This window comes from Adiantum capillus-veneris, chromosome 19 (assembly GCF_014529385.1).
Source record: "Adiantum capillus-veneris isolate H3 chromosome 19, ASM1452938v2, whole genome shotgun sequence".
Taxonomy (NCBI): domain Eukaryota; kingdom Viridiplantae; phylum Streptophyta; class Polypodiopsida; order Polypodiales; family Pteridaceae; genus Adiantum; species Adiantum capillus-veneris.
The window spans coordinates 35114512-35140919 of record NC_140949.1 but is presented as its reverse complement, the minus strand read 5'-3'; the positions used below and the strand labels follow the sequence as shown (position 1 = coordinate 35140919).

Genomic DNA, 26408 nt, shown 5'->3' with positions numbered 1-26408 from the left:
TGGATAATAGGCCTTGAGTTCAAGACTCATTGGATAAGACATTTAGATCGCTTGGGATTGTTTCTATGACGTTAAAGCTTCTCTTTTTCTTCGTCTTCCTCCTCCTGGATACTTCATTTGGATATCATTTGGCAAAACATGAAACTGCCATAAACTACAATAAAAAAATATGAAGGAAGGCCTTTCACAGGATCATCATAAGAGGCCTTGTTCATTGAGGCATTAATGCTTGTTGGGAGTAATTTTTACAAACTTTGAAGGGTCACTAGTGTAGAATCCAATGTATATTAATACTTGAACTTATGATGGATCTATGCAAACAAAGGGGAACAAGGTAGAGCCTCTCCATTCAGAAGAAAAACAGAGAGCAAAACACACTCCTAAAGCCTCAGATACAATATTGTCTCCCAGACTTCAAATATGCAGAATAAGCTGGCCTTCTTGATTACAAACAAGGTGAAAAGTCACAATGGCCTACATAAGAGGATGAGAAAGAGTGTGTGTGACGCACTACTCAATGCCCCTCTTAATTGAAAGAGAAAAAAAATGAAAAATGTCAACACTCTCACTGGCCTACAAAATCATAAGACATGATTAGTCAATGCCCCTATTATAAGAAATAGGAAGAAAAAAAATTTGCCATCATTAACTTGCTTTGTGGCACTAATTGACAGAGCTTTATCCAGCGATCAACAATTGCTCTCAAGAGTTCCATGCTTTACTGAGGCCTTAAAGAGTTGTATATGATACAGAAAATGCCTCTAAGACATTGGAATTATATTACAAGAGACTTGCATCTCATCATACACCTCTCTGTTGCTTCTTCTGTTCAAACTTACTAATGTACACACTAGATTCTACCAAATCCAGCCTTTCCTTTCAATAGCTGCGACTTGTCTGTTCTAGATTGATCATTTTGCTCACCAACAGCAACTTCATACCTGCGACAAAATCAAAGAGAAAGGGAGGCAGAGAGTGTTAAGGCAAAAACGTTCAAGCTTTAGTAAAAGCTGTCTTACTGCAAATCCCACTACTACATGAAGTTTATAGGAAAGAGGAAACAAGGAGAAATACGAGACTGCAGCTTCATTTTATGATGATGATGTTTCTTTAGCTTCATCATATTTGGAGTTTATGAGGTAATTCAAAGCACTTCCACAATTATCCATAGCGAAATGCAAAAAGAGACCTCCGATCAATCGATAAGCTTGTCCCAGAATAAGATTCAGCACCATAAACCATGGGTCAGAAAGAAAGCATGCATCAGGATGTCTGAATCCAGGACTTGAGGTGCCCCAAAATAAAGATAGCTGAAAATTTCAATCTTTAAATGCCTGCAGATGCAGTAAAAAATTATTGCCCCTTCTGACTTCAAAGTAGGGAAAAATGTTAATTTTTATCTTTAAATGCCTGCAAATGCAGTAGAAAGTTGTTGCTCCTTGTGGCTTCAAAGTAGTCCATCTACAAATGCATACCTATTTTTTATCATGCGACTGCCCTCGACCTATTCTTGGACTACCTCTTTGCTGTGACCTTCCTTTGGATTTCTCCTAAACAACAAAAGTGGCTCATCTTAAAAGTTCAGTCAGCAATTACAAGCGATCAATTTGCTACGTTTACAAATTGCAAGCGCGCGCGCGTGCACAGACTATTTGTAGTGCATTTATGCCTTAAGTTGATTTCAGTGTATGCACTTGGCATGTATGCAAGTACATGTGAGTGCATTTTGGTTCATTTATTGCATTCGAGATTGCGTTTCAGCAGTTTGTTGATTTTCATCAAAATTATGCATTTTAGTAAATCGGCTACTTTCCACATGCATGCGTACTAGACATCTCTTTTCCAAACCAATTGCATTGCATGTCTCTTTGTATATGTATGATGGCTGTTTTTTTCCTTCATTCTTGCAATAAAGGAAGAAATCTTCAACTTTAGAGTGACACATTTGGCAAAATTGCTATATCATATGGCAAGGCAGCTTTGCTTTTAACACTGATTTAAGCAATTTTTGCATAAACTCTCCCCTGGTTTTCACCAGTGCAATTTATTTTGCCAGCCACTTTTAGATTCCAGGCTCTACTAAACAAATACCTTTGCTGGAGGCTTCCGTCATCTCAGAGAAACAGGCCACCCAGATTAATGCATGCATGCATGAACACTACTGAAACCTTGTACACAACAAGAAATGTTGATTATACTGCAGTCTCTTTTTAAAACTAACAGATGGCCAGCATGCCAGATAATCCGGCTTTCACCTGGATATTTTCAATGCTTTCCGCTCTTACCACGATGGATTGCCTACAATTCTATGAGGAAAAGACAATATCTACCCACCCAATACACATACATAAGGAAAACAAATGATGTTCAGTGAAAATACCTCAGAATGAGAATCTCGCAGCTGGCTCTTTATTCGTGCTTGCAATCTTTGAATCTGTATATGAAGGCCATCAACGGTTCCCAATGAACTACCACTTGTAACTGTAGTAAGAGACCCTTCACTGGACCCTCCTGTAGTAGCATCTGCATTGCTTTCTGTATTTAGTGCAAAGGGCTCGGTAATTTCCACTGATGATGATGGTCTGGCCGCAGACAAAAGAGTGCAGGATGTTTCCCAGTCTGCTGTCGGGCCAGCTTCTTGTGCTGGAACCTCAACTGTTCGAAGATACGTTCTCGAACTCTCACCAGCAATTTCTTTATATGTTGCAAGCAAATTAGCTGCCTTTTCTAAGACAGCAGCAGGGGATGCTTCTTGATTGGTAATTTCTTCAGAAAAATCCTTCGGTGAATCACCGTGGTGTTGGTCACCCAAAGTTTCACTCACATCTTGATCCGTTGCACTGATAGAATCCCAATGAACTCCTGTTGCTTTACTATCTAAATTTGATGCCAATCTCAAACAATTGGCTCCCTCTGCACTGATGCTGCCCCCTTGTTGCAATGCTGCCTTAGCCTGAGTATAGACATGCCGCATCGATTCTTTCAGCTGAATTGAGTGGACATGGCTTCGCAATCCAGAAGAGGAAGAATCACATTGGCCTACAGGCCATGCACTCAAACTGGAAACAAAACTCTTTGACTTATGCAGATCTTGATCTGAAAAGTAAACCTGACATTTATGAGATACTTGGAACCTTGTTTCAAGTCAGCCTATACAAAAAGAGCCATCAATGCTTCAGATACTGAGTACATCCATGTTTAGGTAGACTGTTTCTTTGTGCCCCAAACTATTCCCTCCTTTGTGAATTCAAGCGTACAAAAAAAACTGCAGCACTTGCCCGCTTGCCCCCCTCACCTACCAAACAATCCCCACGTTGCCCACTTTCCCCTCTTGCTCCACTTTCATCCACTGCAAGTGAGCTTTTTAATCTCCCAATCCCTCATGGTGCAACGGAGCGGTATTAGCACTTGGATTTTAATACCAAGGCCAGTGTCTGAACTCCTCACAAGCACTTAATATCAATGGGTAAGGTTTTCAAAACTTTTTGTTGAGCTTAGGAGCATAAAATTGTAGAATTTAATTTTGAGGGAGAGAAAACAAATTTCCTTCGATGCTCCTATTATGTGAAGTACCCCTTCACCGGCGACGGTGAAGTCACTCTTCACAAAAACTATTTTTTAGTTTTTAATTAATTTCTTTAAAAAAAAACTTCTGTCGAACACTTATGCCGACTTTCTCTTGACAAAGGTTGGCTCTGCCCTTATGTGTGCATATGTCTTTGATGGCCAAAAAACTATGTGAATGTAGGCTTAGGGCAATGGCTCTTAGGTGGTGTCGTCCCTTCAAAACTAAAAAAAAAGCCTTAATATAGATACCTTTCCCAAGTTTTTGAAGGTAATTGAATGATTTGAACCTCTTGCCCTCCCAGAGGTACTCTTTGCATCAAATGCCGGCAAGCGCGCACGCGCGCACACACACACTTTGGTGCTACAAGGAGAACCAAAAATGCCGATTTTGATCGAGCAATTAAGATGGCAATCCTTGGTCGAATTGAGCCCCGAAAGATGCTGTGATAGCTTTTTAGCTATGATTTACGCAGTAAAGAAATTTCGCTATTACCTTCTTGCTACCAAGTTTGTGTTTTATGTTGATCATCAAGCATTGCTATATTTGGTAAACAAGCCGTGTTCCACAGGTCGAATTACATGATGGTTGTTAATCCTTCTTGATTTTGACTTCACCGTTGTTATGAGGCCTGGGAGGAAACATGTCATGGCGGATCATTTATCTCGTATCCCTAATGGCGAAGCTCCTACGGGGGTTGATGATGAATTGCCTGATACTCCTTTGTTCATTGTTGAGACAATGTTGAATGGAGTGAAAAGATTGTTAACTTCTTAGTTAATGGTTTTCCACCCAAAGAGCTGCGAAAAGATATAGCTCGAAAATTAATCAAGGAATGCGAACCCTATTCCTTACTGGTTGGAACTCTCTATAAGAGAGGAAACGATGATGTTCTTAGACGCTATGCACACAAATTGTGACTGATAATTTTGCCAATAGGAGAGACCTGAAAAGCTACTTATTATGCAAGAAATGTACACATAATAATTAACGAAGATTAATCCTACCTATTAATTAGCCACAATCGTTTCACGAGGGTAGTGGCCCATGGACGTGCCCTCAATGAGATGATCAATAGCTAATTAGAGTATTATTAGAAGTATGATTAGCGATTGTTTTGGCAAAAAGAGAGTGCCAAACAATTTTCACATGGGGAAGTTGAAAAAATGCCTAGAAATCTTTGACCATTGGCTCTAATACCAATTGTTAAGATTAGGGAGGATAAGAAAGAGAAGAATTCATGGTGTTTGCATACTCATGATAATGCTGATTACACAATGAATTAGTGTAGAATATGGACGCAATACTAGATTGATTAATTGTGTTCCAAGTGTGTACAAAAGGCTCATTATATAGAGCTAGCCAAGGCATATCATCTAGCATCATCAATACGTCATACAAAGGTCCCAAATCAGCACATGCAAGTTGTAAATTCGTGGGTGACTTTCACGGCACTTTAGGAGTGCATTATCTCTTCCTGGGTGACCCCCATGGATACCCACACCTTTAGGCACCTTTTCCATATCCTATCACATGGTTTTATGCCACCTATGCATTCTACTAGGATAGAGGAGATACACACGATCATCGGACGAAGCCCACAATTCCCAATAGGATGATCCGAGGACGACATAGCCAAGCCGGTCTCCAATTTTTGGAAAACCGTTTGCTAGAACTTACGATCACGGTCACTAACAATCTCCTCGGACAAACCATACGACTCATATAAGTGCTCGATAAAGAACTGAACTAACTCATGGCTCTCTATGGTGGTGCGAATAGGAATAAAACGTGCCATTTTCGTGAGTCGGTCAACAACGATTGAGATGGCATCATGACCACGATTGGCCCAGGGCAATCCAACTACAAAATCCATAGAGATGCTAGTCCATTTCTTATCAGGAATCTACAGAGGATGTAATAGTCCAGCACATCATTGATGTTAAGATTTATTGAGCTGACACTGAGCATATTCTCGCACATACTTCTCAACAAAAGCTTTCATGAGGTTTTAGTGAATCAAAGAACATTCACCTCCTACTAAGGGCCTCGGGCACCACATTGGTCGCTAGCGCCCTTGTGGTAGCGTATCTCATTGCATGAGCTCGATCCACCTCGCCTTGCGACCGGGAAGATCAAGCTGATCATAGAGATATTTCAATGAATGGTGGTCAGTCCATACTACGAAGTGGGCACCATAGAGATAATGATGCCAAATTTTCAATGCATGGATGACTGCCAACAGTTCCTTCTCTTGTTTAGAGAAACGGGTTTGTGTATCCATGAGCTTGCAACTTTCAAATGCTATAGGTCGGCCGTCTTGATACAAAATAGCACCCATCGCATAATCACTGGCATCCGTTTCCACCACAAAGGGTTTGTTCGGATCCACTATCTGCAACATCGGTGCAAATGTAACAAGTTGCTTCAATGTTTCAAAACATTGATTGAGCTCATTGGCCCACGTGATAGATGAACTAACACTACACTTTTTGCTTTGGCAAATGTGTAAAGGGTTCAATAATCTTGGCACAATCTTTGATGAATTTCCTGAAAAATCCGGTGAAACCTAGGAAAGATTTCACCTGCCGGATAGTTCGTAAAATTAGGCTCCTAGGCTCCATAAAACCTTTCGCAAGATAGCCTTGTAGCTGCCTAGTGATCTCGTTTTCCTCTTTCGGGCTGAACCTATAAGGCTGCCAAGAGACGCGGTGGCTACTAGGTAAAATCTCTACTTTGTGATCAAGGTCGGACCCACAAGACGCTGGAAGCCCATCTGGTACATTTGATGGAAATACATCAGCAAACTCTATTAAAAAGGAATCTAAATATCCTTTAATAATAGCATCATGATCAGACAGGAACATCATGCTCGGACGAAAGCACATCAACATTTGAACTTATTGAATGACAATGAAAAGAAAAATCAACGTTGGAATCCTTGACAAAACAGACTGAGACTTCAATAGCACGATCATGACACCATGTATCAAACTCTTTGACTAAAATAAGACTTACATCAAAATCGGTGGTCCCGGAGGATGGAGAACCCTCGACCACATGATACACACCATCAAGCTCAAAAATTATAGTATGAGATGCATAATCTACCCACAAAGAAACTGTCTTGTTCTAGAAACACGGCATGCCCTAGAATAACATCTACATGCTGTAAACTCATAATGCGAAAGTCGAAGACGTCATGATAGTGTTGAATGCAGAGGTCGAATTGTGGGACGACCTCAATCCATCGATCCAAAACTCGACTTTCCACGTATCGGATTGAGTAGGGTCGGCTTGTGGAAACACTCTCGAGCTTAAGATCTTGTATCCCACGAGAGGAAATAAAACTGTGAGTAGAGCCATTATCAAATAGAATCGTTGCGGTTTGGCCATTGATCTGCCCTGATACATGGAGAGGACCATGCGGGCCAAATGCGGTCTTATCGACTTGACAACCCGGGCATCTATGCGCATTAACATGAAAAATCTCTGAATCACAACAAGACAAGGACAAAGTACCTAGTTCATCGATTATAATCACCAAAGTCTTTGTTGCTATGGAGGTGCTTGGATTCTTTCTTCATTTTGGGCAATCCTTGTCGGCGTGGAAGTGGCCGCTTTGATGGCAATCATAGCATTGATTCTTCTTTTGATCCTGGTAGCGAGAAGCTTTGCCTTCTCCACTCTCCTTGAATTTCTACCGCGCAGGTGCAGCTAATTGATTCGAAGCTGCTGATGTAGTGAAGCGCTTAAACTTTGACGAACAAGTGCCATGGTTAGAGGTCTCCCCCACCCTCGGGTCACTCCCAAACACGGCCAAAGTATTATCGTAGTTCTGCGCAAATTTGTAGATGTCCTCCACTAGAGGCAAACCAAACAAATAAAGCATCTGTACTATTACTTTTGGATCCTCCAAGGCCTTCATTTTGTGGATGAGGTCCTTGAATTCCTGTGAGTAAGCATCCAAAGCCTTCTTTCCCATCTCCGACTTGAATAGTTTCTTGTAGCATTCGATCTTGTCCACTTGCACGAAGCGAGCATGAAAGAACGACTAAAAATCCGTCCAAGGCTGAGGGCGTAATCCTGCCCACCATGTGTAGGCCTTGCCCTGCAATACGATTCATATCTGATTGATACACTGGGTGTCAGTAAAATGATACAAATCAAAGTAGGCCATCCATTTCGCCAACCAAGAGTCAATGGCGGTTTCTTCACACTCCTTCAGCTCCCCTTTGAAGGCATCAGGATGGAATTGAAGAGGCAAAGTGCTCATGCTTGCAGGCAAAAACTAGATCGGCATGGCGTGAATCTCCAATAGTTGCTGCTACATGTCCTCTAGCTAGCATTGGAGCACGGCTATGAGAGAGGCATCGAAAGCGATGGGAGATGAAGAAGTAGAGCTTGCTGGATGATGCCCGTGCGTGTGTGTGGTCGGGCAGAGAAACTAGCATTTCCTCCATGGATTGATGCATGCTAGCGGCGCCAATCGTGTAGAGATGCATCGTGTGATGCCATGGCATGTGAATAGTGATAGATGGGAGTATGTAGTAAAGGCTCCCTTGGGGAAAATGCCCCAAGACACTTAGGTAAATAAGAAAAATGATTGTAGAAATAAAATTAAACAAGAGAATGTAATAGACTTGGACACTCCAACTCAAGAATCAATCGCGACAGCACCAAATAACCACTTCAAAACAATTCACTGATCACAATAGATTTGCACTGGCCCGGCGGAGTTCCGTGCCTAGAGATATTGGCCCCAAAGACTGGCGCCCCTTTCGGTATTTCTTTTTGTATTAATCAGTTCAAAGTACAAGAGAGTGGCTCGGGTTTCACTCTCAGACTCTGTGTCCAGATACTCTGAGAAGTGAGGCCCTCACCACCAATTTAAAGGTTACAAGGGATGCCCAAAAGCAGAGCCCCAAAAGCTTAAAAGCAAAAGCAAATTCTCTCTCTATCTCAAGAGAGGGCAAATTAAAGCAATTCAACTCTCTCTCTATCTCCAAATCCTTGCGTGGCAAAAAGCAAGCAGATTTGCGTCGCTAAAAAAAACACAATTTTTTTTTTTTTTCCTCCACCTCCGTGATTTCCGAAAATTAGGGTTTTTGACCGAAATTTTAGGGCTTCTCGCCGAAATTAGGGTTTTTGCTGTCCGTAGCCACATCATCACTTTGTGACATACCCCCCTCTTGAAAGCATTGTAATCGACTGCGATTACGCCTGCAAAACTGACAAAAGCCATAAACCGTCTTGGCAGACACTGACTGTTAGTACCTACGTACTAGGAACACACATCTAGCACATGTACAAAATCGACAGTCACATCACACGACATCACTAGACATCACAGGACATCACATGACATTCAACATTCATTCGGATCTTAGACCATGATTTATCGGCAATGTAGCTAGCAATCACATCTAGGTCCAATCTGGACCTCATTGATGTCCGATTGACTAACCCCTATTGCAACCATGTCTATTCGAGATCAATCAGACCAAAATGCTGCAGTCATTTCGCCTATCAGTTCTTGCACTCAAAAGAAGTCAAGAACAAATCGGTATCATTATCAGGAATTCCATTTCATAAAGTCATCCAGCAGAATACTGTCAACTCTCAGTATCCTTGAAGCTCAAAGAGACATCATTGACTTTAGTATCAAAATCAAGGCATCTGTTGACAAAGGAGCGGAGTAACTCCCCTCTTGTGCATCCCACTACACCAGATCTTCGGCCAAGCTGAATTTCTGGGTTCCGTTTGGAGTAGACTATGCTAAACCAAAACATCGAGGTAAAGTTTCACGATCCGAGGAGTATCTGCTAGGTCCTCCTCCTCCATCCAATTCGCATCAAATGTAGGAAAGTTCTTGAACTTAACCAAGAACCGCCTTCGGACTTTACCTTTAGTCTTCGTATCCTTATGTGCCAAAATCTGTTCAGGAACAAGGATCTCCTCGTTTTCTTCCACTTCGGGCTGCTCATCAGGCTCCCCATCATCAGACACATCACCTTTAAAAGGTTTCAAGAGACTCACATGGAATGCATTGTGAATCCTCCAAGTATCTGGCAGTTTCAATCGAAAGGAGATCTCATTTATCTTTTCAGTGATCTGGAAAGGTCCGTAGTATCGCATACTAAGCTTTGGAAAAAGCCTCTCCTTTCCCTTTTTCTTTCGTAGGCGTGCCTTCTCAGAACGTAAGAGCACCCAATCATCCTCCTTCCGTTGCAAGCCGCGACGATGGTGATCCGCTGCCTTTTTCTGTCGTTCTTGAGACTTCTGCAAAGTCTCGCGAACCTTGGCAAAAGCTGTATCCAAATCTCGCGAATATATCCGCTTTAAATATCTAATCTTTTCGTGCTCAGGAAGGATGGAACCTTCGCAGCACTTTCAACAATCTCAAATGGCGTCTTCCCCGTCGAAGAAGCGTATCTTGTTATTGTAGGCAAATTCGACCAAAGGAAAGTTCTTTTCCCATTGAGTCTTCTGATACGAGATACAAGACTTCAATAAATCTAAAACCATTGAATTGGCAATCTCAGATTGCCCGTCAGTCTGCAAGTGGAACGATGACGAGAACTGCAACCGCATGCCAATGTTCTCCCAAATTGCCTTCCAAAACAAACTCATAAATCTGGGGTCTTTGTCGGAGACAATCGTCTCAGACGTGCCATGTAATCAAAAAATCATCGTGATCATTCTGTGTTCTCGGAGACCAAAAATGAAATCCATTTCAATATTTTCCCAGGGACGGATGGGTATGGGTAAAGGTTGTAACAAACTCTGATGGTCTGATGGTCTGAATGGTAGGTTGTAACAAACTCTGATAGTCTGATGGCAAGAAGTAGCGCAAACTCTGATGGTCTGTAAAGACAGTAAAATCCGCTCTGAGTAGGTAATGCCGCCACTGAGTAAGAGCATGGATAACCACCAAAAGCTCTTTCTCATAAATCTGTGCTGTCATCTCCGGCCTAGAGAACAATCGGCTCTCATAAGCAATGACATGGCCTTCTTGCATCAAGACCGCACCCAGACTACGACCATAAGCATCACAAAATACTTCAAATGGCTTCTGCAAGTCCGGCAAAGTCAAATCTGGTCCTGTAGTCAATTTCTCTTTCAATGTCTGAAAGGCAGTCACCTCTGTGGATCCCCACGAGAAAGGGACTCCTTTCTGTATCAAGATATGCAAAGGGGAAGCAACCTCTGCAAACTTTCAAATGAACCGTCTGTAGTACGAACACAGTCCCAAGAAGCTTTCAACTTCATGGACATTCTTCAAATCGGGCCAATCACGGATAGTGTCTATCTTGGCCGGATCCATTTGCACTCTTGTTGCTGAGACAAAGTGTCCCAAAAAAAATGTATCTCTAAAGCATATGATCTCTGTGTTCTGCTTCATTCTTGGAGAAAACAATGATATCATCAAAGAAAGTGCCAACAAATAGCGTGTACTCTTGAAAAATCCTGTCCATGATCCGGTTAAATGTCGCAGGAGCATTGGTTAAGCCAAAAGGCATCACCAAAAACTCAAATAACCCAAAAGTCGTCCGAAAGGCTGTCTTGTAGACGTCTTCCGGCGCGATTCGGATCTGATGATATCCACTCTTCTAGTCAATCCTGCTAAAGCACGAGGATCCCTGTAACCTGTCGAGTATATCATCGATCCTAGGAATCGGAAATCTGTGCTTGATGGTGATTTTGTTGAGAGCGCTATAATCGATGCACATTCTCCAAGATCCGTCTTTCTTCAAATCCAACAACAGTGGAGAGCAATACGGTGATTACTATGCTGGACAAGACCCTTTTCCAAGAGGTCTTTCATTGGGTTAATAATCTTTTCATTCTGTACTCGGCTCACACGGTAAGATGGCCGGTTCGGTGGCGTGCTTCTAGGTATCAGATCAATGGTTTGATCTTTAGGCCCTCTGAAAAGCAATCGGCATGAGTGTGGAGAAAAATCTTGGCGTTCTTTTGATCAAGTCAAAACATATTCAACCTTTATCCCTCGTTCAGTTCTCTCCCAAAAGAATGAGTAAGAAACTGAAGTTCATCAAGTACAATCTCTAAGCCCTTCATTTATCAAAGTCGCTTTCTCGGCCCGGTAGTCAACCACGGCGTAGTTCTTGTGGTACCAAGGGATCCTGAGTAGAACGTCACTCGCGTGCCCTGAACACCCCTGTCATTGCAAACGAAATTTGCCAATGCTCAGTGTAATGGCAACATCCCATCCGGGTGCCAGTCGAACTACCTCCGCCTGTGGCGTCAGTCTGTCGGGCGTAATTTCCAAATCGAGCCGCCAATTCAAGTGAAAAGAAGTTGGCCTTGAGCTCCTTCAAAAGAGCTTCCTGATCCTTCACTTTGCCCCAAAAGCGGCAAAGTTTGTACTTTCATTCATTAGATTCGGTGCAGGTCCCACGCCATGTGGTACCACTTCTGCTTTTCTATCTGCCTTTTCTGCCACGTTCCTTAGCTGCTCTCGAACTCTCAGGCCTGTTGTCTTTATCATTCTGTTCTTTTTGTGCCTTTTTAGGGCACTTCGCGGAGATGTCCCTGTTCCCCGCATCCAAAGCACTTCCCCTCTCTGATGAAGCGAGCTCTCTCCTTAGGAGTAAGCTTGGGTCGTGCATCCTTTTTCTTTGGGTTGCTCTTTTTCGTTCTACTTTCATTCCCAGGAGTCTGTTCGGCTCGTTGTGTCATGGCCTCATCTGTGGGGTAGGTCAGACTGCCAGAGTGAATGGCAAAGCCCCGCTTCGCATGACTCATCAACTCCTGAATAGAAGATGACTTCTGTTCCAAGCAGTGATCTCGAATCTCTGTAGGTAGACCCAAGGTGAACCGCTCAATTTGTTCTCTGAACGAGATCTTCTTGAATGAAGAGGCGGGTAGAAAAGAGCTCCAGAATCTTTCACAATAAGCATTGATTGTATCTTTCTTGGTCATTCGAAGATGGTTCCAAGCAGCTCGTATATCTCGTTCATATTCTTGCGTCAACCAAGAAGAAATAAAAAGCTTCTTAAATTTCAGCCATTTAACTGGCGCAGTCTTGTTTAAAAGAAGCGTGGACCACCAAGTACGAGCATTCCCCTTAAGGTAAGAGGCAGCTCTCCGAATCTTGGAGTGCTCTGAATAGCGTCCTCCCGCAAAAGCAATGTCAAACTGCTGTATAAAAGACAAAGCCTTTGAAGCATCCGAGTATCCTGAAAAAGTATCAAACTTGATCGAGTGGCCACCTTCCTTAAACTCTCGGACTTTCTTGCTTTTATCTTCGAGAAAGTCATATTGGTTGGCTTTGTAAAAATTCTTCTTGTTTGCATAGAAGTTTCCATCATCAGAATCTGAGCTGTCTGTAGACGAGTCCGTAGTAGAACTGTCAGCCTCTGGGTGAGATTTAGTCTTCTTTGCCTTTTTCTTGCCCTTTCCGAAGCTTTGTTTCTTGCTTCGCTTTTTTTACCTTTTTTGTCTTCTTCGCTCGAATTTGAAGAGCTAGAAGAACTGTCAGAAGAAGAAGAAGAAGAACTGGGTACTCCTTCAAATCGAACACGCTTCTTCTGTTTCTTTGCCTTGTCAAATGTCGATTGACGACCCAAATATCCCGGGAAGTCGGTGCTTTTCTTTTGCTTTTTGCCGTGCTTTTTGGCTTTCTTTTGCGCGTCAAAAAGCTAAGCAATCCGTGCATCAACCACGTCTTGTAATTCCTTCTCTGAATACTGTTTGTGATCAGAAAGTTTCTTGAGAGCGGGTTTCAATGGTGGTGTAGTGGTTTTCTGCCACTGTTCATGCACTTCCTGAAAAGAAGTCTCGCTGATATATTTTGCCAATTTCGGATCCTTTGCAAAACTGAGCATCATCTTTGTTGCATCGCCGATCAATTGACGACGCTTCATCTCTCTTTGCTCCACCTGAGTAGGCCGAGGCGGGCCATACTCTCTGTCAGAATCTTCGTTGTGATCCTTGCCCGCATCTCCAGATGCAGAGGGAGTCGACTGATCCTTGCGTGAAGCCATAGGTGCCGTGGAAAAAAAATTGGGGATCAGATTTCCCGTAGAAGAGGAATCGGCCGGGCTTTGATACCACTGTAACAGACTTGGACACTCCAAGTCAAGAATCAATCGCGACAGCACCAAATAACCACTTCAAAACAATTCGCAGATCACGACAGATTTGCATTGGCCCGGCGGAGTTCCGTGCCTAGAGATATTGGCCCCAAAGACTGGCGCCCCTTTCGGTATTTCTTTTTGTATTAATCAGTTTAAAGTACAAGAGAGTGGCTCGGGTTTCACTCTCAAACTCTGCGTCCAGATGCTTTGAGAAGTGAGCCCCTCACCACCAATTTAAAAGTTACAAGGGATGCCCAAAAGCAGAGCCCCAAAAGCTTAAAAGCAAAAGCAAATTCTCTCTCTCTATCTGAAGAGAGGGCAAATTAAAGCAATTCAACTCTCTGTCTATCTTCAAATCCTTGCGTAGCAAAAAGCAAGTAGATTTGTGTCGCTAAAAAAAAACACAATTTTTTTTTTCTTCCACGTCCGCGATTTCCAGAAATCAGGGTTTCTGGCAGATATTAGGGTTTCTGCTGTCCGTAGCCACGTCATCACTTTGTGATAGAGAAAGAGTGGGAAGGGGAGAGAGAGAGAGAGTTGTGCGCAAGTGAGAGTTTGCGGTGAACAAAGTGATCACACTCTCACTCACCGGGACCTACTTATAGATGGAATGCTTAATCGCCTCGAGGAATCTTGCCAAGGAAACTTTCTTTGGGGAAGCTTAACCACCCTTGTTGCTTAACCTCCTCAAGGGAAGCTGCCCAGGAAACTTCGTGCGGGAAAGCTTAACCGCCGTTGATGCTGAGTCGCCTCAAGGGAGAAACTTCCTGTGGAGAAGCTTAACCACCTTTGGTGCCTAGCCGCCTTAAGGAGAAACTTCTTGCGGGGAAGCTTAATTGCCCTTGGTGCTTAGCCGCCTCAAGGAAAACTTCCCACAAAACTTCCTGTGGGGAAGCTTAACTGCCCTTGGTGCTTAGCCGTCTCAAGGGGAAACTTCCCACGAAATTTCCCAATTAAAGCACAAAGCATTCAGAAAGATATCTATTTCTCATCCCCTATTTTCCATGAATCGCCTGCAAAATAAACATACTCCAGAATGTGAAATCCCTCTTACCATGGTGTGCACGTGGAGGGTACTGCCATGTCCTAGGGTGGCAGCTCTCAAGGACACCATTACACGAAAGGTAGCCGAGAGAGAAGCTAAAACTTGAAAAACACACCCAGCAACCATGTGACTGTCGCTAGTATCAACCTCCACACACGAGGATGCATGTGAAAATCATAAAAAGGAAAAAAAGAATTACCATAGATTCTCACCATCGGCTTGCATGTGCCCCCCTTGCTCCCTTCTCTTGCTAGTAGCATCCCATACCATCCTATGCAAGAGGGTAGAGAGCCTGTCAGGCTAGGCCATCACGGCCTCATGAGCTCAAATACCAATGTTAGTCCCTCGCTAGATCCATCCTGTACGCATGACATGACACAAGCCATACTCACACAAAGACGAGCGTAGAGAGCGAACATCAGACTCACCTCCTAGCCATGGAGCCAATATCTCACCCCCAAGCCTGGGAACCTATAGCTAACGGGCTAGCCTCTAGGGTTGGTGACCCCATACCACCAAGCCCACACCAAGCGGGTGTGTGGGTAGAGTTGCCAAGGGCCTAGAGTCCAGGAGTGGTGATCACACAAGATGTCTCATAAATGAGACCTCAGCCCACCCTATTTATAGGCTTTCTAATCGCCTATTTATAGGACTTCTTAACTGCCTTTCTTAACCTCCCTTCAACTAAGGGTACGTTCACACATAGGGTCGGTTCACATTGGCGGGGCATATTGCAGGCACCCATCCAAATGTCTGAGAACGTAACACCTTTACTTTCCCTCTAACCCTTCCCCCACCACTTGCTCCCTAACTATCCCCCTAAAACTTTTCCCCTCACCGTACACCATGTTGCCCTAACTTGGTTTTGTCCTCCTTAAAACCACAGGTCAACCTCTTGCGCTCTCTCTCTCTCTCTCTCTCTCTCTCTCTCTCAACGTGCACAGATGACTTCATGGTTTCAGACGCATGGCTTCACCATGGACAGGTTGCCCCCTTTCCAGTATTCTCTTCAGGCACCCTCGCTGTCTCTTACACGGGTGGAGATCACTAGACTCATTCGTCAGGACCTGATCCAGCTCGACACTAGGAGGACATGGATAGAGCCGCCTCAGGAGTTGAGCACAAAGATGGCTTTCTATAGAGAGCATCTTCTCCACCTCACAGGAGATGGGTTTGTGATTCGACCCAGCTACATGGACACACATATGTCTCATGGTTTGCGTTGTGCCATTGGTCAGATACGCACATCCTCACATCAGCTCGAGATTGAGACCGGTAGATTCAGAGGGATACCAGCAGACAGCAGGATATGCCGATTATGCCAGAGAGAGCCAGAGACAGAGTTGCACTACATATGTCATTGCACAGTGTTCTATGAGATACGGGGGCGTTTCCACTGCTTATTCAGAGAGGGTTTTGGTCCTCTATCTAGGGTCATGAGTTATGAGGATCAGAGATGTCTTGGACTATATCTACTTGAGTTACACAGGTATAGAGACACTTTACTGGGGAGAGCTAGAGAGAGGCAGTCCCAGAGACACATTACAGATTTCTTTTCACTAGATATGGGACAGCCAGAGGAGCAGCCACCACTGCAGAGCTCGTCCCACACTCATTCGACCACTACTGGCACTCTCATCGACCGAGCATTGGAGCTACAGAGATACAGACGACCGCGACTGAGGAGAGGAGCTACACAGCATCGACGGAGACTACAACAGAAGATTCGAGCCATACTCTCTCGACATCCAGAGTGCAGATGAGGATGGATCCTCACCATTTCTTCCATCTTTGTTTCTCACACTGTTACATCCAGTTTACCGGGTACCTATTGTATCAGCTGCTACACCCACGTAGTTTTAGATTGTAGTAGTAGTAGTAGTATTTTGTTCCACTTCTAGTTCTTTTGTACCCAGACATGGTATTAGATTCACTATTTTGTAACTGATTGGTCTCATAGGTCATTTTGGCCTTTTGAAGACGTTAATATAACATTTCATTTCATTTCATTTCATTTCTCTCTCTCTCAACGTGCAGCATTCTACAAGGCAGGGGGCAGCGTGCAACATTCCACAGGGCAGCGTCGCCTGTGCATTAGGGTTTCGGGCAGCAGGGGGCAGCACGCAGGGAGCCACGGCAGCAAAGTGACACGTGAAAGCTGCACGATAGCAAATTTCATACGTGCAAAGGTTTTTGGCAATAAAATTCAACTAACGGGGGGCCTGCTATTGCTGACGGGCTGCTACTGTTATTGACGAACTGCTGCTGTTGTTGACGGGCTGTTGTTGCCTTCACGCTACTGCTTTTGCTGCCTGCCCCCAGCCTACACGACCCTAAAACACAGCAGCGCAAGCACCAGCACTTGTCCCAGCCTGGTGCGCGAACCCTCAAACACAGCAGCGCAAGCACCTACACCTGCGTCAGCCTGATTTTGAATGCAATTCAAAGCTCAGACCCAGAACTCTCACGAGTTGCAGACCTGTAGGGAATTACAGAACAACATTGACAGAAATTAGCAGAAAAGGAGAATTTGAAAATCAGAAAATGTATGATTGATATGAGGAAAACATATGTATGCATTATGCGGGACATGCATATATGCGTAATGTGGATATAGTGGGTTGGCCTCTCTTGCAGAAGTGCAGATTCTGTTTTTGATGGAGGTCATGTGCGCTTCGCCAGTGTGTAAGCCCCATACGAAGGCAACCTTTGTGATTACAAACAAGCGGATAACACAAATGGAAAGGGAGATGAAAGAATGGAAAGCAGATACGGAGGGATGGTGGAAAGAGAAGGCCAACCTTCTTCAAATGTTTCTCAACGAAGGCACGCAATGGAAGGACAAAGAGGACTTGCACGCAGAGCTACAAGCACTTAAGGTGGATTTAAAAGCACTTAAAGAAGAGATCTCAGCCCTCAAGCGAGAACTTGCTGATAGAGCAAGCAGTGGACTAGAGGAAGGGGAATTCTACCCCTCGGTGATAGAGGAAATCAAGGTCATCAAGGAGCAGGTACGGATGAACAAAGAGGAGGAGAAACAGAATGTGGTAAAGACGTCTTCGTGGATGGATGTGATCACGAAGACACAGAAGAAGGCAGACGAGGCCAAGAAATGGATAGAAGTCGTTAAGAAATGGAAAGGGAAAGAAACCACATCTGTCCCCACTCCGACAATCATCAACATGACTCTAGAAGAAGAGAAACGAAGGAAAACTATAGCTTTGCAAATAAGAGTAACCGGTCTAAAAGACCGAGATGATGTGGAAGGGGAAGTCACAGAACTTCTCCGCATGGGTAGTGAGGCTGCTCATACAAAGGCATGGAGGGTAGGGAAGAAGACACAAGGAAATGGGGAAACTTCAAAAGAGAGAGCTTTAATCATCCGTTTCCCATCCATGGAGGCAAAGGACTTCTTGAAGAGGTGTCCTACACTAAAGAAAACGGTCATATTCCTTGCAGATGACCTCACTCTCACACATCTTGCGCATATCAGAGAGGTGATGCCAGAGATTCAAGCGGCAAGGGAGAAAAGAAAGATGGCCTTCTATAGAGATGGTCGGGTGGTGATTGTAGAGCGGCGCTCCACATGACGGTGCGAGACCTATGGGACCAAACTCAAAGTTGCCACCTAGAATTGTAATGGATCTATGCGTCTTGATGTGGGGGCTTTTGAGGATAGTTTTACGGGAAGAGATATCATTTTCTCTGAGACACATCAGGCCCCTGGGCAGTCTATGCCTCACATTAGTGGATATAGATGGGAGACAGCCTGTAGACAGGAGACATGATCAGAGCACAGAGGGCGGGGCTCAGGAGGAGTGGCAGTGTTATTCAGGGAGGAGTTGCAGTTATTGATACATATAGCCCGCAGGGATGAGCAAGCTAGGTACATGTGGGTGAGATTGAGAGCAGAGACAGACATATATCTTTACATTGCTATTTGCTACTTTCCCTTGAGTACGTCAGTTTATGCACCACCCAGAGGACAACCCCCCTTTTCTATTTTGGATGATGACATATGGGAGTTCTCTAGAGATGGTGACATCATCATTCTAGGGGATTTCAATGCTAGGACTGCCCATCATCAGATAGTATTTTATGATACTTCACAGGAGATGCTGAGAGAGCTGGATGTTGCAGAGACGGGCCTATCCAGACTATCACAGGATAGGGAACACACTGAGTATGGACGACACTTGATAGACATGGGGATTGCACATGGATTGGCCATCTTGAATGGCCTACAGAGATTTCCCACTGCTGGGGGTTTTACATGCTTTCAACAGAGACATGGAGCCAGCACAGTGGATTATGTCATGGCATAGCCGAGCCTCATCTTTAGTATCCAAGATCTCATGGTTGGACCCAGAGACCTGTTGGTGTTGCAGTGGATCATGCTCTTGTGTCGTTGACCATCTCTTTTCAGTTTAGTGTAGCACATAGGCCACGAGCAGTAGCCCCTACTCGCTACACCTTCACGTGGGAGACGGACTCTATACACATAGATGGGATCTACCCACATACCCAGCCTGAGTAGAGACGCCGTTCAAGGAGCATGCCCTAGAACAGTTGGTATGATGATGAGTGTCGGGACACTAGAGCTAGACTTCAGAGAGAGGTGCTTTTGGGGGACATCACTCACAGATTGACTTCCGACGCCTGGTGCGGCGTAAGAAGAGGGCATTTTTGGCTCGCCTAGAGCAGGATCTATACCAGCTATTCTTGACTCAGGACTCACGTGAGGCACGACGGCTCTTTCATGAGCACTCCTCCCCCTGCCATCACTTCTATAGAGGCTTGGGGCCAATACGCATCATCTGTACATAGTTTCTGAGCAGCCGCCCCTTCCCGACCCCCCCCCAATCCATGCCGACACACATGTGCTTTTTTCACTATTTAGATGTTGAGGAAGGCCATTGATAGGATGAGGACTGGGAGAGCATATGATCGTGATGGCTTAGTGGTTGAGCATTTCACGCATGCCACAGATCTACTAGAAGAGCTTCTAGCAGTTATGTTTAACCGTGCCATGTGTGAGGGCTTGCCTGATACTTGGAGCCTATCTACTATTGTACCTATCTTCAAGTCGGGAGACCCTATGGAGCCTGGGAATTATTGCACTATCATGATTGGACACACATTGGCACAGTTGTACGCATCTATTCTTGAGCAGCAGCTGAGTAGATGGGTAGAGAGGGAGGGGATACGTGCAGCCGGGCAGGCAGGGTTCAGGAGGGTTTTTTCTACTCTTGACCATATCTTGACACTCAGAGCCATCATTGAGGAGGGCAGATCACATGGGAGATGGATCTATTGTAGCTTTGTGGATTTCCGCAAAGCATTTGACACAGTACCCAGAGCTAGATTGATGCGCACATTACAGCAGATGGGAGTACCCACAAAGCTCATTTGGAGGGTCATGGCATTATACAGGTCAGTAGTGGGGCAGGTACGCACCGCAGAGGGTCTATCCACACCAATTCACTCCACTATTGGGGTGAAGCAGGGCTGCCCGCTCTCTCCTACTCTATTTGGTATGTATGTGGATGAGGTTTCTGACTACATTGAGAGAGATGGTGATAGAGGTGCACAGCTGGCAGGGACATGGATTCCACTATTGTTATATGCTGATGATATTGTGTTGATCTCCGACTCTCCGGAGGGGATGCAACGTCACTTGGATGCTTTGCATAGGTTTGCCCAGGAAAGTGGTTTGTCTGTCAACCTTGGTGAAACCAAGGTCATGGTATTTAATACCACCCCACAGTGGATCAGGAGGTCAGCGCCCGCATTCACATACGGCCAAGAGACAGTGGAGTATCCAGATGCTTACACTTACCTTGGAGTGGTTTTTAGTGGGCCAGCATTTTCATTGAGGAGGGCAGTAGAGACTAGATTGACCAGAGCCCATGCAGCATTGGGTAGATTGGAAAGGATGTGTTCACAAGTTCAGTTTCACGAGCCTCACACGAAGCTCTGGCTCTTTGACACTTTGGTGGCTTCTGCATTGCTTTATGGAGCTGAGATTTGGGGACCTTCATTGGATCATCATGGGAGGACAGGACGCACTGATGGATGGGAAGACATGGAGAAGCCTCTGGTCTCTATGATCTCGCGGCTCATTAGAGCTAAGGCTTCAGTACCACGTGCTATTGTCCGGGCAGAGCTAGCTGCCCCCCCACTAGTGGTTGAGGCGCTCACCAGATCTATCTCCTTCATACACCACATGTGGGAACTTCCCAGATACAGATATGCCCGCCTTGCACGTGAGTCCTCTCGAAAGTTATCCATGCAGGGAGATACCGCATGCTGGTATGGGGAGATGACATCATGTTTTCAAGCGCATGGGTTCAGCATAGACAGATTGCCTCCCTTCCAGTACTCACTGGATGAACCCTCTCTGACTCTTACACAATCCAAGATCACCAGGCTCATCCGCCAGGACCTGACTCAGCTAGACATGGATACAGCCAGCACAGGAGCTGGGCACGAAGATGGCTTTCTATAGAGGGCATCTTCTCCAGCTTACGGAGGCTTTCTACAGAGGACACCCACTTGTCTCATGGGATACGATGTGCTATTGGCCAGATACGCACATCTTCACACCAGCTGCTGCAGATCGAGACTGGGAGATATAGTGGAGTACCAGCAGAGGCCAGGATATGCCCCCTGTGTGACATCGAGCCTGAGACAAAGTTGCACTACACATGCCACTGCCCCGTCTACTATCAGATACGAGGCCGCTTCCATTGCTTGTTTAGAGAGGGGTTTGGACCACTCTCCAAAGTCATGCAGTATGAGGATCAACGATGCCTGGGTCTGTTTTTGCTTGAGCTGCGCCGACACAGAGAGAGCTTGATGAGAGGAGAGGCTAGCCAGTCTTAGCGACAGATCACAGACTCCTTTAGAGCTGCCACTGGACACCCGGAGGAGCTACTACCACAGCAGAGCTCGTCACCTCACACCAGAGGCACACCGATCGACCGAGCAACCAAGCTGGGGAGATCCAAACGCCCACGACTGCGGAGGACTACACAGCATCGACGGAGGTTGCATCAGAGGATTCTGATCACTTTGGCCCAACATGCATGACGCCCGATCAGACTATTGACCATGGAGGAGATTGATGAGATCCGCCAGCGACCGATGCTGGATCCCTTGTCATCTAGCTATCCTAGCTAGCTGCTTAGTTCACACCTAGCAGCTTAGGATTCCATAGTATCTTATTTTGTCTTTTGTCATCTTGTTACTCTGACTTTGTATCAGATCCACCACATTGTAACTTTCTGGTCTCATAGGTCACTTTGACCTTTTGAAGACGTTAACATAACATTTCATTTCATTTCATCTCTCTCTCTCTATTGAGAGGACATAGGCAGAGACGGTCCCAAAGACGCATCTCAAATTTCTTCAATCCGAGCACCACAGAGGCAGAGGGGTCACCACCCCCACAGGGCTTGGCTCCCACCCATACACACACCAGTGGTACTCTCATTGACCGAGCTATAGATTTGGGGAGATCGAGACGACCACGACTGAGGAGGGGAGCCACGCAGCACCGATAGAGATTGCGGCAGAGGATCCATAGGATTCTAGCGCAACACCCAGAGTGTCGATCAGGATAGGCTTCATGTTACTGCTATATTGTATCATGGTGACACTTATCCCCACTTTGTACCTTTGTGGCATTATACCATTGCTCAGCTTACCAGCCACGCATAGGAGTCGGTGGCACTCCTATCTCAGTTTCTAGTTTGTAGTTTTCTTTGTTTGTACCCAGAGTTGGTACTAGACTCACCATTGTAATCAGTTTGGTCTCATAGGTCATTTTGGCCTTTTGTAGACGTTAATATATCATTTCATTTCATTTCTCTCTCTCTCTCTCTCTCTCTCTCTCTCTCTCTCTCTCTCTCTCTCTCTCTCTCTCCGAGCAGCCCCCACAACATAACAACACCAGAGGCACCATCTCTCTCTCTCTCTCTCTCTCTCTCTCTCTCTCTCTCTCTCTCTCTCTCTCTCTCTAGCGCGTGGACTGCTGCAGCCCCTCACGCCACCTACTGCTCTGTTGAGCGCTGCCCACGCAGCCCACTCAGCCCCACGCGCTCTCTCTCAGCTGGACAGCAACGCGCTTACTCTCTCACAGCAACGCGTGGTCAGCTGGACTGCGCCTCCCCCCCCCCCTGTTGTGACAATACGCCGCACCCCCTACTCGTGGCTGGACAGTGCCCCCCCCCCCCCCCCCCCCCCCCCCCCAAAAGCCTGCAGGTGCATTATAGGGCAGATACCGCGCAGTCACACCTGAAATTTTTCGGACCTGCAAAATTTACTCAGACCTGCAGAATTAGAAAATACATAATTTACATTTACATTTTTCAGGAGTTGCAGACCTGCAGGGAAATTTCAGAATTTCAGAATTACATAAATTTCAGCATTGACAGAAATTTGCAGAAAAGGAAAATCTCAAAAAATGTACGATTGATATGGGGAACACACATGTATGCATTATGCGGGACAGGGCTGTATATGTGATGTGGACATAGAGGGTTGACTTGGCAGAAGTGCATTTGTATTTTTGATGGAGGTCATGACTGCTTCGCCGGTATGTAAGCCCCATCCGAAGGCAACCTTTGTGCTTACAAACAAGCGGATTACACAAATGGAGAGGGAGATGAAAGACTGGAAAGCAGATATGGAGGAATGGTGGAAAGAAAAGGCCAACCTTCTTCAAATGTTTCTCAACGAAGGCGCGCAGTGGAAAAAAGAGAAAGAAGACCTGCACGCAGAGCTACAAGCACTTAAGGCGGACTCCAAAACAGTTAAAGAAGAGGTCTCAACTCTCAAGCGAGAACTTGCTGATAGAGCGAGCAGTGGACTAGAGGAGGGGGAATTCCAGCCTTCGGTAGTAGAGGAAATCAAGGTCATCAAAGAGCAGGTACGGATGATCAAAGAGGAGAAGAAACAAAAGATGGTAAAGACGTCTTCGTGGATGGATGTGATCACGAAGACGCAAAAGAAGGCGGATGAGGCCGAGAAGTGGATAGAAGTCGCTAAGAAAGGCAAAGGGAAAGAAACCACATCTGTCCACACTCCTACAATCATCGACATGACTCTAGAAGAAGAACAACGAAGGAAAACTAGAGCTTTGCATATAAGAGTAACCGATCTAAAAGACCGAGATGAGGTGGAAGGGGAAGTTGAAGAACTTCTCCGCATGATGGGTAGTCACGCTACTCATACAAAGGCATGGAGGGTGGGGAAGAAGACACAAGGCAATGGGGAGACTTCAAAAGGGAGAGCTCTAATCATCCGTTTCCCATCCATGGAGGCAAAGAAGGACTTCTTGAAGAAGCGTCCTACACTAAAGAAAACAGGCATATTCCTTGGAGATGACCTCACTCTCACACAGCTTGCGCATATGAGAGAGGTAATGCCAAAGTTTCAAGCGGCAAGGGAGAAGGGAAAGACGGCCTTCTACAGAGATGGCCGGGTTGTGATTGTAGAGCGGCGCTCCACATGACGGTGCGAGACCCATGGGACCACCCTCAAAGTTGCCACGTGGAATTGTAATGGGTCTATGCGACTTGATGTGGGCGCCTTTGAGGATAGTTTCAAGGGAAGAGACATCATCTTCTACTCTGAGACACATCAGGCCCCCGGGCAGTCTATGCCTCACATTAGTGGATATAGATGGGAGACTGCCTATAGACAGGAGACACGATCAAGGCGCAGAGGGCGAGGATCAGGAGGAGTGGTAGTGTTATTCAGGGAGGAGTTGCAGCCATTGATACATATAGCCCGCAAAGATGAGCAAGCTAGGTACATGTGGGTGAGACTGAGAGCAGAGACAGACAGATATCTTATATTGCTATTTGCTACTTTTCCCCAACCACGTCAGTGTATGCACCACCCAAAGGACAGTCCCCTTTCTCTATTTTGGATGATGACATATGGGAGTTCTCTAGAGATGGTGACATCATCATTCTAGGGGATTTCAATGCTAGGACTGCCCATCATCAGACAGTATTTTATGATACTTCAGAGGAGATGCTGAGAGAGTTGGATGTTGCAGAGACGGGCCTATCCAGACTATCAAAGGATGGAGAACACACTGAGTATGGACGACACTTGATAGACATGGGGACTGCACATGGATTGGCCATCTTGAATGGCCCACAGAGATTTCCCGCTGCGGGGGGTTTGACATGCTTTCCACACAGACATGGAGCCAGCACAGTAGATTATGTCATGGCACAACCGAGCCTCATCTCTAGTATCCAGGATCTCACGGTTGGACCCAGACCTGTTGGTGTGGCAGTGGATCATGCTCTTGTGTCAATGACCATGTCTTTTCAGTTTAGTGTAGCATACAGGATGCGGACAGCAGCCCCTACTCGCTACACCTTCACGCAGGAGACAGACTCTGTATACATAGATGGGATCTACAGACGCCTATGCACAGAGGAGCCAGGGCGACCTCTGGAGGAGCTTACTACTATATTGACACAGACACTACATGATGCAGCAGCAGAGGCATACCCACATACCCAGCCTGCGCAGAGACGCCGTTCGGGGAGCATGCCCCAGAACAGTTGGTATGATGAGGAATGCCGGGACACTAGAGCTACACTTCAAAGGGAGGTGCTTTTGGGGGACATCACTCACAGACAGTCACAGATTGACTTCCGATGCCTAGTGCGGCGGAAGAAGAGGGCATTTTTGGCTCGGCTAGAGCACGATCTATATCAGCTGTTCTTGAGTCAGGACTCACATGAGGCATGGCGGCTCTTTCAGGAGCACTCTCCCCCCCCCCCCCCCCCCCCCCCCCCCCCCCCCCCAAATCACTTCTACAGAGGACTGGGCCAGTATGCATCATCTCTGTACACAGTTCCTGAGCAGCCCCCCCTTCCCGCACCTCCCGATCCATGCCCACACACATGTGCTTTTTTCACCGCGGAGATGGTGAGGAAGGCCATTGACAGGATGAGGACTGGGAGAGCATACGATCATGATGGTTTAGTGGCTGAGCATTTCACGCATGCCAGAGATCTACTAGCAGAGCTTCTAGCAGTGATGTTTAACCGTGCCATGTGTGAGGGCTTGCTGGATACTTGGAGCCTATCTACTATTGTACCTATCTTCAAGTCGGGAGACCCTATGGAGGCTGGGAATTATCGCACTATCATGATTGGACACACATTGGCACGGTTGTACGCATCTATTCTTGAGCAGCAGCTGAGTAGATGGGCAGAGAGGGAGGGGATACGCGCAGCCGGGCAGGCAGGGTTCAGGAGGGGTTTTTCTACTCTTGACCATATCTTGACACTCAGAGCCATCATTGAGGAGGGTAGATCGCGTGGGAGACGGATCTATGGTAGCTTTGTGAATTTCTGCAAAGCATTTGACACAGTGCCTAGAGCTAGATTGATGCGCAGATTACAGCAGATGGGAGTACCCACAAAGCTCATTTGGGGGGTCATGGCATCATACAGGTCAGTAGTGGGGCAGGTACGCACCTCAGAGGGTCTATCCACACCAATTCACTCCACTATTGGGGTGAAGCAGGGCTGCCCGCTCTCTCCTACTCTATTTGGTATGTATGTGGATGAGGTTTCTGACTACATTGAGGGAGATGGTGATAGAGGTGCACAGCTGGCAAGGACATGGATTCCATTATTGTTATATGCTGATGATATTG

The 26408-nt window shown here is 45.7% G+C and overlaps 1 protein-coding gene across 15 annotated transcripts in view; it reads right to left on the bottom strand.

Annotated features, from left to right (window-relative positions):
• Positions 1–417: 417 nt before the first annotated feature.
• The window catches only part of LOC147433816 (uncharacterized), a 147986-nt gene continuing 121995 nt past the window's right edge, over positions 418–26408 (bottom strand). For 7 of the 15 annotated variants that reach the window (XR_015185303.1, XR_015185305.1, XR_015185304.1 and 4 more), the window contains 4 exons: positions 2381–3096; positions 1476–1550; positions 1190–1334; positions 420–941 (listed from right to left, as the gene is read on the bottom strand). Coding sequence is in view for 3 of the 15 variants with exons in the window: in XM_086490425.1 (XP_086346551.1) it covers positions 880–941; positions 1190–1272; positions 1495–1550; positions 2381–3096 (917 nt within the window). In the remaining 12 variants the exon portion in view is untranslated. Of the gene's footprint in view, positions 942–1189; positions 1335–1475; positions 1551–2380; positions 3097–26408 lie in introns of all 15 variants that reach the window. The other 8 variants (XR_015185299.1, XR_015185306.1, XR_015185300.1 and 5 more) reach the window with 5 other exon arrangements.